The sequence below is a fragment of the Synchiropus splendidus genome, chromosome 1 (genome assembly GCF_027744825.2).
Source record: "Synchiropus splendidus isolate RoL2022-P1 chromosome 1, RoL_Sspl_1.0, whole genome shotgun sequence".
NCBI lineage: Eukaryota > Metazoa > Chordata > Actinopteri > Syngnathiformes > Callionymidae > Synchiropus > Synchiropus splendidus.
In genome coordinates, this window is record NC_071334.1 from 69,163,244 (window position 1) to 69,179,407 (window position 16,164).

At 46.4% G+C, this 16,164-nt stretch overlaps 1 protein-coding gene across 1 annotated transcript in view; it reads right to left on the reverse strand.

The window, feature by feature from the left end:
- unc5da (unc-5 netrin receptor Da) overlaps positions 1–16,164 on the reverse strand; it is a 213,541-nt gene that overhangs the window by 35,261 nt on the left and 162,116 nt on the right. The window contains exons 6-9 of the mRNA XM_053853945.1: positions 5,202–5,376; positions 2,377–2,544; positions 1,170–1,334; positions 926–958 (exon numbers count right to left, since the gene is read on the reverse strand). Coding sequence (XP_053709920.1) covers positions 926–958; positions 1,170–1,334; positions 2,377–2,544; positions 5,202–5,376 — 541 coding nt within the window. The remainder of the gene's footprint in view (positions 1–925; positions 959–1,169; positions 1,335–2,376; positions 2,545–5,201; positions 5,377–16,164) is intronic.

Consider the following 16,164-nt stretch of genomic DNA (forward strand, 5'->3'; position numbering starts at 1 on the left):
GATTTTTCCCATTGCAATGAATGGAAAAAGAACTAATGCGTTCCAAGCCTTAAAATAGTCTTTTGTAGGAGTGAATGTAGAGTGTCTGCTGCAGGTGGCTGTTCCTCTATGTGTGTGGCCGCTGCATGTGGGAGGGGTTGCCGAGTGAGTGAGGTCTCTCCAGAAGTGAAGAGGTGCCCGGTGCGTGTCCAGCTCTGAATGTGCGCTTCTGTGCAGTTTGGCTGTGACAAAGTCATAAACCAAGTCAGGCTCTGTCCCAGACTGGCCTCATCCCTGTCCCAGCTCCAGCCCACAACAGGACATCAAACCCTGGAGTGGCGCTCCAGCACCTCCCCTGTGACACTCTACCACGCTCCAGTGTGGAGACAGGAAAGGTTTTACACCTCAATATGAAGAAAAAACAGTCAGTAAATGGAGCTAACGGGACACGTCTGCATACAGAGGCTGCGTTATACACAATAACAGAGCGCCTCGTGGGTCAGCTGATCGGGTCACGCATGTATTTAACCGGCTTTTTTGGGGGGCGTTCCAGTTCTGGGTTTTCGTTCGAAATCAGAAGCAAAAAGAATCTTGTAATTTTCAGCGAACTCTGATTTGTTCAAAGTCTGGGACGCTCAAAAACCGAGAGTGGGCTGTATTTGGGAAATCTAGTCCATGTGGACCTCAGATCCAGAGTGGACCAGATCACCATCGTGTGCTCACATGACAACAAGTTTAACAATTCATGTAAAGACAGACTTTTGTTGGTCTGCATTGCTGAAGGAGGATTTTTGCACTAGCATCGTACCCAAAAGGAAACTCATCTGCTTCAAAAAACTTCTGTACTTCTTTACTGTGTCATTTTAAGAACCAAAAGAGAAAAGACATTACAGCTTGCATCATCGCCACCTGCAGTGAAAACCGTGTTTCTGGGAGAGGAACTCACCCTGTGGTTTGGCGTCGTGCATCAACTTGCGATCTGCAAACACAAAAACATCATTAATATTCCAACATAAGCTTGGATGAATGCTTGTTGGAGCGCTCTTGACGTGACAGGATGATGAAGATGGATGCTGGTGATGAGCAGAGTAATAACAAGCGCTTGGTTCTGGTTGCCAACGTAAAATCAGCAGCATAGACTCGGTGATGACTCGGGCTGTGATGAGGCTGCTGACATCACTGAGACTCACTCTGAGTGCAGAGGCCGCCGGTGCAGTTGTCTGCCGCCACTGCCACTCCGTCGCACAGTCGCCCGCCGTGCTTGGGCTCCGGAGACGTGCACTCTCTGCTGCGCTGATGCTCGCAGTCCGAGCTGCACTCGGACCACTCGCTCCACTCGCCCCAGCCGCCGTCCACTGAACAAACACACACACACCAGGAAGTTTAAACTCTGACCCATGAAAGTGAGACTGGTTTCATTTTTCTGGTTTTGTTGTGTGGGGCAGCAGCAAAGAGACTCAGACTCTTGCTCTTCTGGGACAACATCGACACAGGTCAACCAAGAGACATCACCTTCATCAGCTTCTCCGGACGGAGAAACTCTTGCAGTTTGGCTCACTCTGTGACATGATGACCTCAGGTGAAAGGAGATGACCATCTGATAGCTTTGTCTCCTAGCTCAGCTCTTTCTTCACCACACTGCAGCTATCCGTCCAAACAAGAAACTTCCTCCCACCTCGACCAAAACCATTCACCAGCTCTCTTTCAAGGCCCTAACTCTTTCCATCTGTAGAAACCTGAAAAGTAAGGCGACTGGGACTCACATGGAGGACTCAAAGGAGTTCTACTTCAGCGCATGATTCCAATCCAAGTTATCAGCGAGTGATCTGCTCCACACAGAATTCCTTCATTTGACTTTTGCGCTTGAACACATTTGTGGACAGATTAGCGTGGGGACGAGATGTTTTTGAGAAACAGTGATAAGAGTCTCACGGGGTGATAAGGCTGGGGAAGTTAGCACTCGCGAAACGGAGTTCAACACAGCCGACTCACTTTTCATGTTGAAGTTACTGTGAATTGCAGATTGGTCGTTTTATCAGGTGTTTATTGTCGCACTTCCAAGTTGACTTGGAAGTATACTTGAAGTTTACTTTTGACACATGTAAACACGTGCACATGGTTAACATTTTTACAGAGTTTTCACCCATTAATAATGTCAACTTTAAATGTGCATTGAATTGTATATACCAGTATATACCTACTACACTGTGAGTTTACATCTTTAGTGAACAAAAATGTTTTAGTCCGAAGAAGTATAACATTAGTACAGTTACTAGTAAACTATTTTGTCATGGAATCCTCATCACGAACAGACATGACAACCTTACAAACACCCGTGATGAAAGCCATTGTCGTAAACATTAGCACTTGAGAAAGAGCCGAGGCGGCCACCTTTACCTGGACACAAGGTGTTACAGGTGCTCTTCTGCATCAACATCCCCTCGCAGAAGGCGCCGCCGTTGAGGGGAGCCGGGTTCGTGCAGGTGCGCGAGCGCTTCTGTATGCCGCGGCCGCAGCGCACGTTGCAAGGCGACCAGTCTGTCCACGAGGACCAGCCACCGTTCACTGCGGCCGAAACACAGAGCAGATAGAGGGAGGAAAAATGAGGAAGACATCCACTGCAAATGTAACTGAAGAAGAAAGAACAGAATATTCACTTATTAAACAGTTTTTATAGGGAGAGAAAGAGAAAAGTGAAGTGAAATAAACCAAGGAGAGAAATAAGCTTCCAAAAAGTCAAGTAAAATTAAAAAAATAAAGTATGGGAATTTACTTGTAGTTGTAGATTAAAGGTAAAGCTGGATAAAGAGGCCATTAGAGTGATGAAAAATGAGAGAGACAAAGGTTAGACATTTAAAAGTACAAGTAATATTGAAAAATATTGAAATAAAAATAAATATACAGTGAACCCTTGCTGTTTCACAGCTGACTTGTCATGAATATTATTGCGGTATTTTCCGTTTTTCAGTCACAGTCCTGCCTGGTTCAGTTCAGACCACCTTAATTTGAGAGTGAAAAATCCAAACGTGTTCCCTTCCCACTTCAACACAAAACCCAAACCCTCGTATCAGAAGGCATTATCAGTTTTACGGCCCTTGACTTCCGCAGCTTTGGTCTGTTTCAAAAGCAGCTTTTCACCAAACAAACCCGTGGCCACAGCCTGTGATAGTGTAACGACAACTCCACTCTCTGGTCATCAATACGAGAGCGATCTGGACAAACCAGTAGCATAAAACAGCCGACCAGCTGCAGACAAAGCAGAAGTCGAACTGGTCTGAAACTCCACTGAACTGAGGACACGCCCTCGGAATAAAGACCGCTGCTCTGTTGAGACCCGTGACTGAGAGGAACTGTCCAGAACTGGAGCTTGTGTTGCCAGGAAAGCAATGACGCTGAATATATGCTTCATTAAAACAACCCGGCTCCATCTATTTAACGCCGCGCAGTTCAATGAAAGGCGTCAAGACGCATCACCATCAGGTGTGTCTGTAAAAAGATGATCCATGTCGTCTCCTCTGATGTCGGCTCATTAGCCGTCACGCGGAGGGAAGAAATAGCGGGCCGTTGTACATCTGTCTGAGCCCAGAGCTGTCACCGACTTCATTCACATGATGGAAATGAATGAGCGACGGCTCTTGATGACGGGGTGCCAGGATAGAAACCCATCAGCTCCGACAGCTGCTAAATATCCTGTCAGAAGAAATAAATACAGAGACACAGATGGAGGGAGACGTTGGTCCGCGTGAGCCGAGGGACCGGAGGACTGAGACGGAGGCAGGACGTGACGATTAAATATGACTCTTCTGCTGCCAAGTCAGTTGAGAAGGACTTGAGGATAGTAGGTTTGACGTCAGGCTGACCAAGTCAGTGTGGAACATCTGTTCACAGAAGTGGTGCAAGTTACTGGTAGTAGGTGAGAGTAAACGTGTTATTAAATATAGGAAATATATTGCTAACTGTCACGCTCACTTCCTGTCCACTCTTATTTTGTGTTTCCACTTCCTGTTAGTGACTCCTCAAGTCACTCTCCACCAGCGGTTGTCTGGCATGGGTGTAACTTTAAGTGATAAAGTAATAACAGACAAAAACACAGCACACAAAGGCCAGCAAGTAGCAACTGCTTGTCTCAGACATGAAGCTAGACAAATAGAAACTTACTAGTCTTCGCTGAAATGAGAGCATCTTTTTCCTCCACTGACTTTACTGTGTATTTCTACTTCTTCAATCTTATACTTTTATATCTAACGATACCAAAATACAACACTTAACGCAGATAAATAAGTAAAAACTTGTTAAATAAATATTGTTAAATACGAGTGGTGGGTAGATGAGGTTTCATGATACAGTGTGTGCTGCTGCAAAATATTTGTACTTGAACTTGAACTAATTCAATGAAACCTCACATCATTTCTAAACCAAGAGCGCCATCTAGTGGCCTTTGAAAATGAGGACACCGTTTCACCCTGCAATACTGTTTCATGATACGTCATCTACCCATCACTATGAAATACCTTACATCATTTTATTACCAAAAAAAAGTTGAACAGCAATCTCCGGGGTTCATTGTTTCAACAGGATATTGTGATAAATACCATCAATTCTTCAGTGTATGTCACAAACAGGAATCATCCAAACAGCAGCTCAGCGTCACCTGATTCACTGGAACCAATGGCTTCATGCAGTACTTCACGAGTCGCTCCCTGGATCGCTGTTGGTCTCGCAACTCGAGTTGTAGTGACAAAACTTTTCCTGAGATGAACACGTCTCACTTCCTGTCACCTGAGAAAAGCCGCTACAGGTGTCGCCGCAGATCCAAAACGGTGACTGAGGCCACATCTGTGGGTTCATTTAGGAGGCACAAGGGACTTTAAAAACCTACGTCGGAGGCCATAAAGGTGAGCACCCTGTCCTCACTCGTGCAGGTGGCCGGGCTCACAGCTGCCCAGAGACGCTCTGTGGCGGCGGATGAAAGCCGGCGCTGACGGCCGCCACGCCGCTGCACATGAATAATTAAATTCTTGTAAATATTGTGTCTCCTTGTCTTCACACTTGAGGGATCACTCGGCCATTAGCAGCTCATTAGACTGGCGAGCGGTGGAGCTAATGACTTGTGGGAGTTCGGCAAGGAGCCAGTTTACCTGTCGGAGCCGGCAAGTCGATAGCTTTGACAGCGCGGCGACAGTGCGTAAAAGGCTTCATGAATACTGCAGGAGGGCGCTCACCAAAGACCAGGACGGTGGCGGTGGGGCTGCGGCGCTTGGCCACGATGTTGCTGGCCACGCAGGTGTAGTTCCCCGAGTCGGACAGCCGAGCCTTGGAGATGATGAGGTTGTGCTCCACCCTGGAGTCCGTGACCACGTCGGAGCTCAGCGGCTCTTCGTTCTTCAGCCACTCCACCTGAAACACAGTTGTTCGAACAGTCTCCATGACAACAGCTGAGAAGACACCAGAGTTTATAGTCCGTTTATAATCCCGAACCTCTTCAGAAAACTTGCTCTTTTTTTATTACAAATACACAAAAAGCGGAGGAACGACAACACCATCACTGAGCAGGGGCGGGGCTTATCACTTCTGCCGATGTGACCAAGAGGTCACGAACCTGCTGTTTGACCGCACGGTCTTGTGAGCCAGAGGAATTAGAAACTAAAGGGGGTGGTGCCCGCCGGTCTCCGTCCCTCCTCCCTGCATGGCTGCTCCTGCAAATTGCTATTAATGTGCCACCGCGCCAAGCCTTTCATTGAGAGAGACGAGTCGGGGCAGGAGGCAGCCGGCTTTGATTTATGGCGGTGTGTTTGAGGATTAAAAACTCCGGCCCGCTGGGAGTGCCATGTTTGTGTGTGGGGTCGCTGGCGCCGTGTGTGTGTTTGTGCAGCGTGTGTGTTCACCAGCGGGAACAGAACAACAGCCAGCCACTCGCAGATTGCTTTGCTCTTTTGACGCAGCCCAGATGAAAACATTGAGCAGGAAAATCGATAAATCCGCGGTCGTGCTGTCGCAAATGAGGCTTTTTTTTCCGTTTGATTGACGGCTCGCGAAGTCTTCCATCATCTGCTTTGCTTTTCTCACCAGAACCGCAGCACCTGCTTGCCATGTTGCCGCTTTAACTCCCTCACACCTCCGTCCACGCGGGACGTCCCAAGCTAACAACATTAAACAGGCTTCTATCGCTGCTAGTTAAAAATTCAATATGAAATGTTGGATGGAAATTCACAATTATTGAAGAAGAAATCGTGGAAAAATATCATACATTATATATATTATTATAGAAACAAAATATATCAAACATTTATTGGTAAATTCAGAAATTTGTAAACAAAAAAACGTGAAACGTGAAAAAACTAAATGCAGGAAGAATTTAAAAAATATGGACCATGATGTTTTCTGACAATATAGTGATCTCTATATCGATAAATGAGCCACACAGATAAATAAATACAAGAAAAGGAATGTCCAAACACAGGAATCTCTAGTGAGACTAAAGATGGTGGAGAGGCTGGAGAAGTGAGGCTGGAGAGAAGAAGAATGAAGCTCCAAAGACAGAATACATGTGAGTTGTGATGGGTAGGTGAGACTTCATGACACAGTATTGAAGGGTAGATGAGGTTTCATGAAACAGTGGCCTGATTTTCAGAGGCCACCAGATGGCACTGTCTGCTATATATATATATATATATATATATATATATATATATATATATATATATATATATATATATGATATAACATATGATTATCAGAAGGACAGACTCATACTTAACTATGAAATGTTGAATAAATACATCAAATATTAGAAAAGAAAAAAATGAAGTAGCTGAAGTAACAGTGGTTTATTTTTGATCAAAGAAAACACAGAAAAATCATTTTGCAGGACTTGATACTTGACAGTGTCCAAAAAAAAGACTGTTATAGTTTGTCAAACATAAAGACACAGTGAGGAACAGATGCATAACAAAGGCACCTGTATGTGTGGCCACCAGTGCAGCAGCTCTGCAACATTTCTCCATTGTAGGACGAAGGAAGGCAATCTAAACTAACCTCATATGTTAAGTTCAATAGGGAAACACTACTTCAATACATAGATAAATATAAAAGAACGGGGAGAATCGAATGATACTTTCAAAATATTGCTGAGATAACTTGGTATGGACACAGTATTTCCTGAAGCAATTTCAGAAATATGAGCTAAAAGTGCAAAAAGTCAAACTTTTGAGAGCAATAATGTGAGATGTTTTCAATAAGATTCACACATAGCAGATTTCATCACTATTTCCACATCTGTTTTACACCACTCTCAGCACCAAAAATGAGCCACACAGAGAAATAAACCCAAGAAAAGGAATGTCCAAACACTTGAATATATGCTGCAGAAAAGGTGAAGGGCAAAATAAAATCGTAACACGTCAGTATATATGACTGATACTGTGACAGCGCCCTCATCTGGCCAGTGAAGGTGAGGGCGCTCAGTCTTGTCACGCTGCCCTGAGAGCAGCGGCAGCAGCAGTTCAATAATTAAATCTTGATCATCGCGTGTCCCAATTATCCTGAGCAATAAATGGTTCCCCCCAAATGAAAGCAGTCTGAGAAATTTTTTTTACTTCTGTCTGCATGTTCCGCGGCGGAAAACGTGGCGCTAATGAAACAGACAGGAAGTTCTCGCCCAGCGAATATTAGATAAGAATAAAACATGGCGAATTAGAAGAGTTGAGCCTGGTGAGGTCAGTTCCCCCGCTCACGCGCGCTGCATATCAATGCCAGCAGCCACCAAGGTCGGACTCCCGTGCAGGATGTGACCGGGATCGGAGCTAAACCAACCATAAACTCTCTGGTGCCGCCGGCCGCTCGGAACCAGTCGAGGTAATTAATTGAGTTTAAAAAAAAAAAATCCACCTGCAACTGTGCGCAGGGCTGAGGAGATGAAAGTGGACGGGGAACAAGATTTAACTATTATACCCTGGAAATGAAATATATTCCAACATTTAGGGAATCATTCTTCACCTCTTGGGGAGCAGGGGGTGTTGGGGGGAGCAGGAGGCGAAGTCTAATGGAAACATTCGGAGGATGGACTGCAGTAATGAGCCGGAGGGAAAGATGCCGTTATTGTGCCACGACTGGATTATTGGAGGGAGATGAATTTGGTTTTGGCTCATTACTGTGCAGCCGAGCAGGAGAGCTGATGGATGCCGAGGCCTGACGTCGAGCGCGCCGAAGACAAGAGTCACGATAAAATCCTTCTGAAAAAGCCACAAATGGACAGTTCATTGATGAAGGCAGTGAGGAGCAGCGCGGGCAGGGTGGTCTCTACTGGACCGGTCCGGAGTCAGCGCTACGAGAGTCAGAGGTGAAGATGCTCAGGTTGTCACTGGGAGGAGGGGGACGGGATAAGGACCAGAGAGGAGACGGGCTGGAGGGAAGGCCGGGCCTTGTGACGACCTCAGACAAGCCGTGGAAAATACAGCTGTAGGAGGAACGAGATGTTCCGCTTTGGAAATAAGACGCTGCTGAACCCTCCAACTTAGCAAAGACTGCAACTTTCCACTCAATACTTTTTAGCCATTATCGATAGCGGGCAAGTAGTTAGGTATTGATCACGTCACCATTGATCTGCCCTTCACCCAGCATCCTTAACTCACTCTGCGCTCCTTTCACATTCCACTGTCCTTCCACGTGTTTCAGCTTCTTAAGCTCATTTATCGTCCATTTGGAGCGTTTCTGCTCAACACGCGGGCAAAATGTTAATTAGAAGACTCCAGCAGGAGTTGTCCTTATCCCGGCGAAGGCATCCCATAATCCTCAGAGTTTTGGTTCACTTCCTGCAAATGGTTGGGATTATGTTCTTAATGCAAACAAACCGGTCGATTCAGAGACGACAGCAAGCAGCGCCCTTGAAAACACGGCAGGAGATTAAAGAGACATTTTCGCTCCTGTGAAACGCGCTTGAAGGGAACAGTAGAGGAATGTGGGACAAGCCTTTGAGGCTGGAGGACGTGAGGTGGGCGGCTAGAACAAGGCAGCCAATCTGATACCCCTGGCTGGAGTTCTACTTTTCAAATGTGTCGGCGCTGCAGTCACGAATGAAGAGCACCTCGAACCTCCTCAACGGCGACGGCAGTAATGAGCGTAAAGTGGAGTCCAGGCGTCGGACTCTGGTACGTGAGGTTGGGTCGTGGGGGCAGCAAAACAGACACCCTCCCTGCACAGCTCCTCTCCGGTGACTCAGAGGAGACCCCGGGTGAAGCAAAGTGCCTTCTACACAGAGAGGAAGTGTCCACCACCGTTTAGTGTCGGATGCAGTGTTTGTTGTTGCTACACGTTTCCAACAACTTGAAAATACTGGGTCCAGACTCCACAAAAGTCACCTCGACATTCGACCTAACGTTCATGTCATGAGTGATGCCAACACTGAAGCATGGTGTTTGTCCTTAGATGCGCCACTTCAGCTAGAAAAGGATAGGTCTTTTATTTAACATATATTTGTCCTAGTCTTCTTCTTCTTTCTCTTTGGGCTTCTCCCTTCAGCGGTGGCCACAGCGTATCACCCTCCTCCATCTCACCCTGTCCTCTGCTTCCTCTTCTCTCAAACCTCCAAACCTCATGTCCTCCTTCACCACCTCCATCAGTCTCCTCTGTGGCCTTCCTCTCCACCTTCTGCCTGGCACTTCCAACCTCCTTCTTCTTGTTATTTCTTTCTTCTTTGTCTTCTTTCTTCTTCTTCATTATCATCATCATCTTCTTCTTCTTCTTTCTCTTTGGGCTTCTCCCCTCAGGGGTGATCATCCTCCTCCATCTCCCCCTGTCCTCTGCTTCCTCTTCTCTCAAACCTACAAACCTCATGTCCTCCTTCACCACCTCCATCAATCTCCTCTGTGGCCTTCCTCTCCACCTTCTGCCTGGCAGCTCCAACATCTCAACATCTTCATCTACCAATGTACTGGCTCTCTCTCTCTCTCCTCTGTACATGTCCAAACCATCTCCATCCAGCCTCTCTGACTTGGTCTCCTAAACACCTGAGCACATGTGCTGTCCCTCTGATCCTATCATCATCCTGCTCACTCCCAGAGAGAAGCTCAGCATCTTCATCTCTGCTACCTCCAGCTCTGCCTCCTGTCTTCTCCTCAGTGCCACTGTTTCCAAACCATACAACATTGCTGGCCTCACCACACTTTCCCTTTCATCCTTGCCGACACCCTTTTGTCACACATGACTGTTGTCCTAGTAACGTTATAGTTAACACCACACACAGCAAATGATCCACTTCCTTGTGCTTTGGAGTCACAGTGTGCTGTTCTTTCAAAATACAGCGCCTCGCAACGACCAGACATATTTACTACACCCATTTTGATTTCAGAGTACCAGTTGTTTTCATTGGCACTGTCGAACTGTGGAGGTGGCCTGAGAGACATCACCTCTCCAGCGTGTCCTCCTGCTCCCAGTTCAACTCCACACCAGCGAGGCATCACAGAGTAACTCTTGCTACTTTCATGGAGGAGAACAGATTCTACTCTTAGTCTCTCCATAGCAACTGAGCTGGAATGTTGAGAACAAAGACTGCGAAATCAGGACGTAGCGTTGCAAGCACATCTAGCTACGTCATACAGCAGGAGGAGACAGAGGCGTGTGACTGGCTTGACACCTGCCACGAAAGTGATCTCCCCTCATGTGTCTAAATTCAACTCATCCACTCCTCTCTTTCTTTGCTACAGGGCCCAACTGACCAGAGTTCAATCTCACGCCCCCAAACCCTCAGATACTTGACCTCCGGATGAAGGACTGAATCTCCAACCTGGACCGGATTCTCTGATTGAAATTTGGCTGTGAAGATCACCTCATGCACCTGTCAATCATGTGAAATTAGAGTTGTCTGAAGCTGAATTCCAGATGTTTGACTTGTTGGAAGAAAAAGGGAACAGCGTTTAGGAGTGTCCAGCCTTCTCTCCGGGTTTCTGATCTCCTCTCTTCTTGGCCAGCTCTCCATCTGCCGCCTCTGACCCTCCTCATCTGTGTGAGCAAGAATCCGGGGAGCCATTTGCATGTGGCGTCTTGTGGGACAGTCAATAGTGAGACGCTGGTGCTGCTGAGCAGACAGGGCAGCGCACCACTCAACAGCCTGATAAAGACGCTGCCTGAGGGCCACGGAAACTCATCTGCTTAATTGGCAAATTTGTTCTTCTTAGATAACGGCGAGCAGAGTTGAAGTGCAGCGCACCTCGCCGGGCGGACGACGCCGAGCGGACGCTGCGGGGGACGGGGGTCAGGCCGTCGCTGATTAAGCACAAAAATCTAATTAAGAGGCCTTTTCTTGTTTCAGTCACATGACCTTGTCCAGAATATCAGGGCAGCTCAGTTCATCGGATTTTTATCTGGATAACCATGATGTCTTCCTGCCATTATAAACACGTGATAACCCTGATGAACCCAAACGCTGCACCACGCCTCGTCCCCGGTGGGACGCTGCTCTGTATGGCACAGTGAGCTCCGCTTGTCAGCCAGAGAGCTCCAGCCTCCGTATACACGGCGTGGGGGACGCTAATATTAGCCACTGTTAGCTACCGACTCGCTCGCCTCTAGAAAGGTGGCATGGTATTCAGAACCTCCGAGGATCAGACGCTCATCCAGCGTTCTCAGTCACAACAGCAACGCTAACTCCATGTTGGCGATGTTTCTAAAACCAGTGATTATTTGGAAGTGGATAAATGCATGAGAAGAATCGCTTGCGCTCAAACTGAGACAGAGGTGATCAAATCAAGCGCTCCTTGCCATTCATCAGGCTGCAGAGACGCAGGAAGAGCGCTCAAATATGTAAGGTTTATCATCAAAGGAGTGACTTCTTCTATCATGAAAAGATGAATCAAAAAAAAATCACATCTTACACACCAGAACCTCAGAAACGTCTTTGCGTCCCAGCCAAGTGCCTGCTCAGCTCGAAATATTGTCTCCAGTCTCCAATGTCCTCTGGAGCCTGACCACACAGACTGGCGACGTTTCTAGAGAGAAAGCTTCTTCATGAAGGTTCAATATTTGTCTGTTAAATTGTTGTTTACATTTTACACATTGTTTTATTGTAGCTCACTGTTCAATAAAGTTTGAAAGTGTACTGACAGCTGAATCTTAAGTCGTTCAATAATCCTTTGAATTATCGTGATGATGATACGAATCAAAATAATTGCGATTATGATTTTTGGCATAATCGCCCAGCTGTATGAGGCATATCTGAGTGACAGTAACAGACGGTAAAGTTGTGAGATTTGTTCACTATTTGAAGCAACTACTCAGCTTAAGAGTCTCTGAGTCTGTAGAGGGAGACTGTATTGACCGTGACAGTGCAGGGTAAATCAAACATTGTGTTTGTTATAAAGCAGTGATGGGCAGATCATGAAACCGTGTTGCAGGGTTGATCAAACAGTCTCCTCATTTTCAGAGGCCACTAGAAGGCGCTCTTGGTTAAGAAATGATGTGAGGTTTCATTGAATCAGTTGTTCAAGTCCAAACATTTGACAACAGAAAATCAGCACACTGTTTCATGAAACCTCATCAACCCTTCAGTACTGAGTCACGAGACCTCACTAGCAAATAAAGACAGTGATGTCAGAGTCCAGCAGAGGGCCTCAGTAGGACGCAGATCACCACGACTGAATTCAAGTCTGACTCATGGAGTCATTCAACCCAATTCTACAGGACTCAGAGAGAGTTGTTGTGCAGGCAGTGAATCAGAGCAATTGAGTTGCTATGGTGTAAGGGACTCGGGAGACTGGACATGAGCGCCACAGACTTCTGTCCAGGTTGAACCATTGCATTAGTACCACGCAGATGGTTATAGGGAGCGGTTCTTGGTTGTATAGCCGCACAGTTGCGGACTCACAAACACTGGTTTAACTTGAGTCACACAATTGGCCACTTCTACTGCAGAAAGCTGTTCAATACATCGAGTTATTGATCCCAAAATTAGCCCAGCGGTGTCACCGAATCTTCAGTACGCCATTGATTTGCAGCTGTCTTGTCAAAGCTACTGTTGTAGGAGCAGAAGTCGGATGGTGCGAAACCACCGACTCATCTGGGGGGGACACCAAGGTGTTCAACCACTGAGGGGCCCAGCGCTGTGTCCTGGGTCTGATCCAGGGTTCCTCCCGAATGAACATCTCACTGGTCAATCTTGACAAGAGTCAGCTCAGCAGTCCAGGTAGGATTTGTGACTCAGTAACCCGAGTCACTGATTCACCGGGATGGCTCATGGAGTTTGAGCTGCTCCTCAGTAGTGCTGACCTGAGACTTCCCGCTTGTCGGAGCTTCATTTCTCAGCCGCTTCCCCTGCATCTGCGACTCACTCGAGTGAATGAGGCGCGGCTACCCCTGAATTATGAACGGCCGGCAGTAACTCGAGACTCTGAACGCCAACGTAATGACCTGCATTTACAATCCCTGCAACGGGAAGCGAAAGTGACACGAAGAAGATTACAAAGCAACGCGGCAAATTCAATTAACGTGGGGTTTCCATGAACAGCCGACTCCCTTCGTCTGCCACCTCCCGTCTCCGCTGCTCCGCGGTCTTACGTGGCCTCTTCTCGACGCAACAGCGACTTTCATGAAATCCTGGGAAACGAATGAGCCCTGGGAAAGTCGACAGCTACATGTGGTGGAATGGCGGGGGCGGCTAAATCCTCGCCGTGTCCTTGCCTTATCTCACGCCGTCTCCGGAAACGTTATGTTTATCACTGAATAATTACATTTTAAGCACTTCAAATGGCTTTGGATGAGAGGCTTGATGATTAATTACGCTGGGTGAGGGAAACTTCGGCGGTTAATGTGGGGCTAATGATCGCTCAATACTTCCCCCCTCAAAGTTATTGAAGACGCGTTTCTCTCCTTCTGCCATTCGGCGGCTTTTTGGACGAGGTTGAGTACGTACCCCGATCAAGCAGGCTAGCAACGACGGACGTGTTCCTCCGACAAACTGAGGAAGTGAACTGCCACACTTAGAATCCTCAGGAGGAACGTCTTAATCGATGACAACACCACTTGATGTCGGCGGGATTTAAAGTTTTCCATCAAGGTTCCGGCGACTGTGCTGCAGATCAGGCCGAAGCTTTAGAGCCTTTAATCTTTATCACATTCAGCAAGACATCAGCAAATCTTCCACCAAAATCCCTCCAAAATCATTCTAATAAACTATGTTCCATTGGTGTGATAAAGTTCTGCGATGACAGCGGAAACACACATGACACTCGCCGCTATAGACATATATAGATTAAAAAATAATCTAATGAGATTATTGGTGATTTAATCTCAATTAATCGCAGTTTAATGGTATAAGAATATTTGCCACAAGAAGCCACATTTTTCAATTTGAATGAATTTGGTATATTACTAATTAAATGATGGACCCAAACATACATTTAAACAACAAAATATTCTTTATTTTGCATCAGTTTGACAATAGCAGAATGAATCACCATGGTGGCTATGTTCAAGTTTTTATTATTAGTTTTTATATTTATCACCTTATTGAAACTAAAGCGCTTTCAATGTCTTGAAAATATTTGTATAAGAATTTCAATGTTATAAGACTTTCAAGTCCATTCAGAGTGGTGGAAACCCTGGTCATTGTGTAGTGAAAAACCTCCCTGAACCAAAGCAAACAGATGCTTTTGTTTGCTTTGGTTCAGGGATGATTCCTCCATGTTTGTTGTTGTTGTTCTCATCCTAGCTGACACGTGTCTGCTGCATCAGTGGCATCAGTGGAGCAGGAACTCCTGCACTGACAAAGGTTCCCTGTTGTCTGGAGAGCAAACTGTTAAATTAAATTCAATTGAATCAAATTAAAACAAAGAAATGCTTAAATATTTTAACGTTTTTGTAGTTGTAATTAATGAATCGTACGTTCAAGTCCCAGCACTCTCTCTCTCTATAAAACAAAGGCCATCCAACACACGTGATGTACAGCCGAGCAGAGGGGGCGGCGCGCTGCGGGGTCACCAGCCAGAGTTCAAAGTCTGCCTTTCGGGAAGAGCAGGGTTGTAGAGTGACTAATGAGCGCAGTGCCAGCACTTCATCATTGAGCCAAAATTAGGGCGGCCTTCTCATTTGTGTACCGTTCATGATTTATCGCCTTCAGACAAACAAAAGCTCCCAACGCTGGAGCCGCACCTCAAACTCTCCCAATCGATTTTTCACGGATGATTTTAAGCGGCGGATTCCTTCAACGGCTTCAAAAGAAAGCGCGTCAGGGTTGTTTCCCCCCGACCAACAGAAGGGCAACAGATGTGTCGGGCCAGCTCACGACGGTGGGGAACTTCAGGGAACCGCTTTGACCTGATATTCAGGTGGACAACACAAAGTCTTCAGTGGGTCTTCTGCTCGCTGTCACGGTCATTCACACTCACTGTCTTACATGACTGAACTCCCTCAAAAAACACAGTCTCTACCGTCACGAACACAAGGGTCTGTGACATAAACATAGTCTTCTGAAGACCCCTCACCTTCACCATGGTTCTACATCATTCTCCATTCAGACGCAGTGAAGCGGCCACCTACATCCTGAACCCAGTGGTGCTTTTGGTGGTTCTTCTGTGGACATCCACTCTCCCATAGAGATGACCGGGAGTGATGTCACATCTTTTCCAGACCAGGTTCAATCACAAGGCTCAAATTTTTGAGGATATAACTGTTTCATGTGGAGTAAAAACTGATTTCAAATGGATGGATCTGACGGGCAAAGTTCAAGGGTCCTCACTACTCCAGTGTCTTGTTTGTGTCCTTGGTGTCACTACCATCTCAACTCTCCAGTTGACTCACCTTGTCACTGTTGCTTGTTTATACGCACACAGAATTGAGGTGCACACAGGTTTCTAAGCAGTTTGATATTAATCGCAATAAAATATAAGATAAAAAAGCGCCAAACATTTCTGTCTCCTGCCATGACTTTTACAGTGCTCTGTTGCGAGGGTCGATGGAATCTCAGCGTCATTTATATTCTGAACTTGGCTCAGTGTCGATAACAGACCGGTGGAGAAGATTCTGGACTCTTGTCACCAATAAAGTGAAGCCCACTTGAGCTCTGCTGATATTCTCTGAGGTGTCGCCGATATCACTGCCAGGACAGTCGACCTCAGTGACTCTGTTGCGTGTTGAGTTCATGAGGAATCTCATGAGGACGTTCATTCTGAGTGAGAGACAGAAAGATCCTGTGTTTGT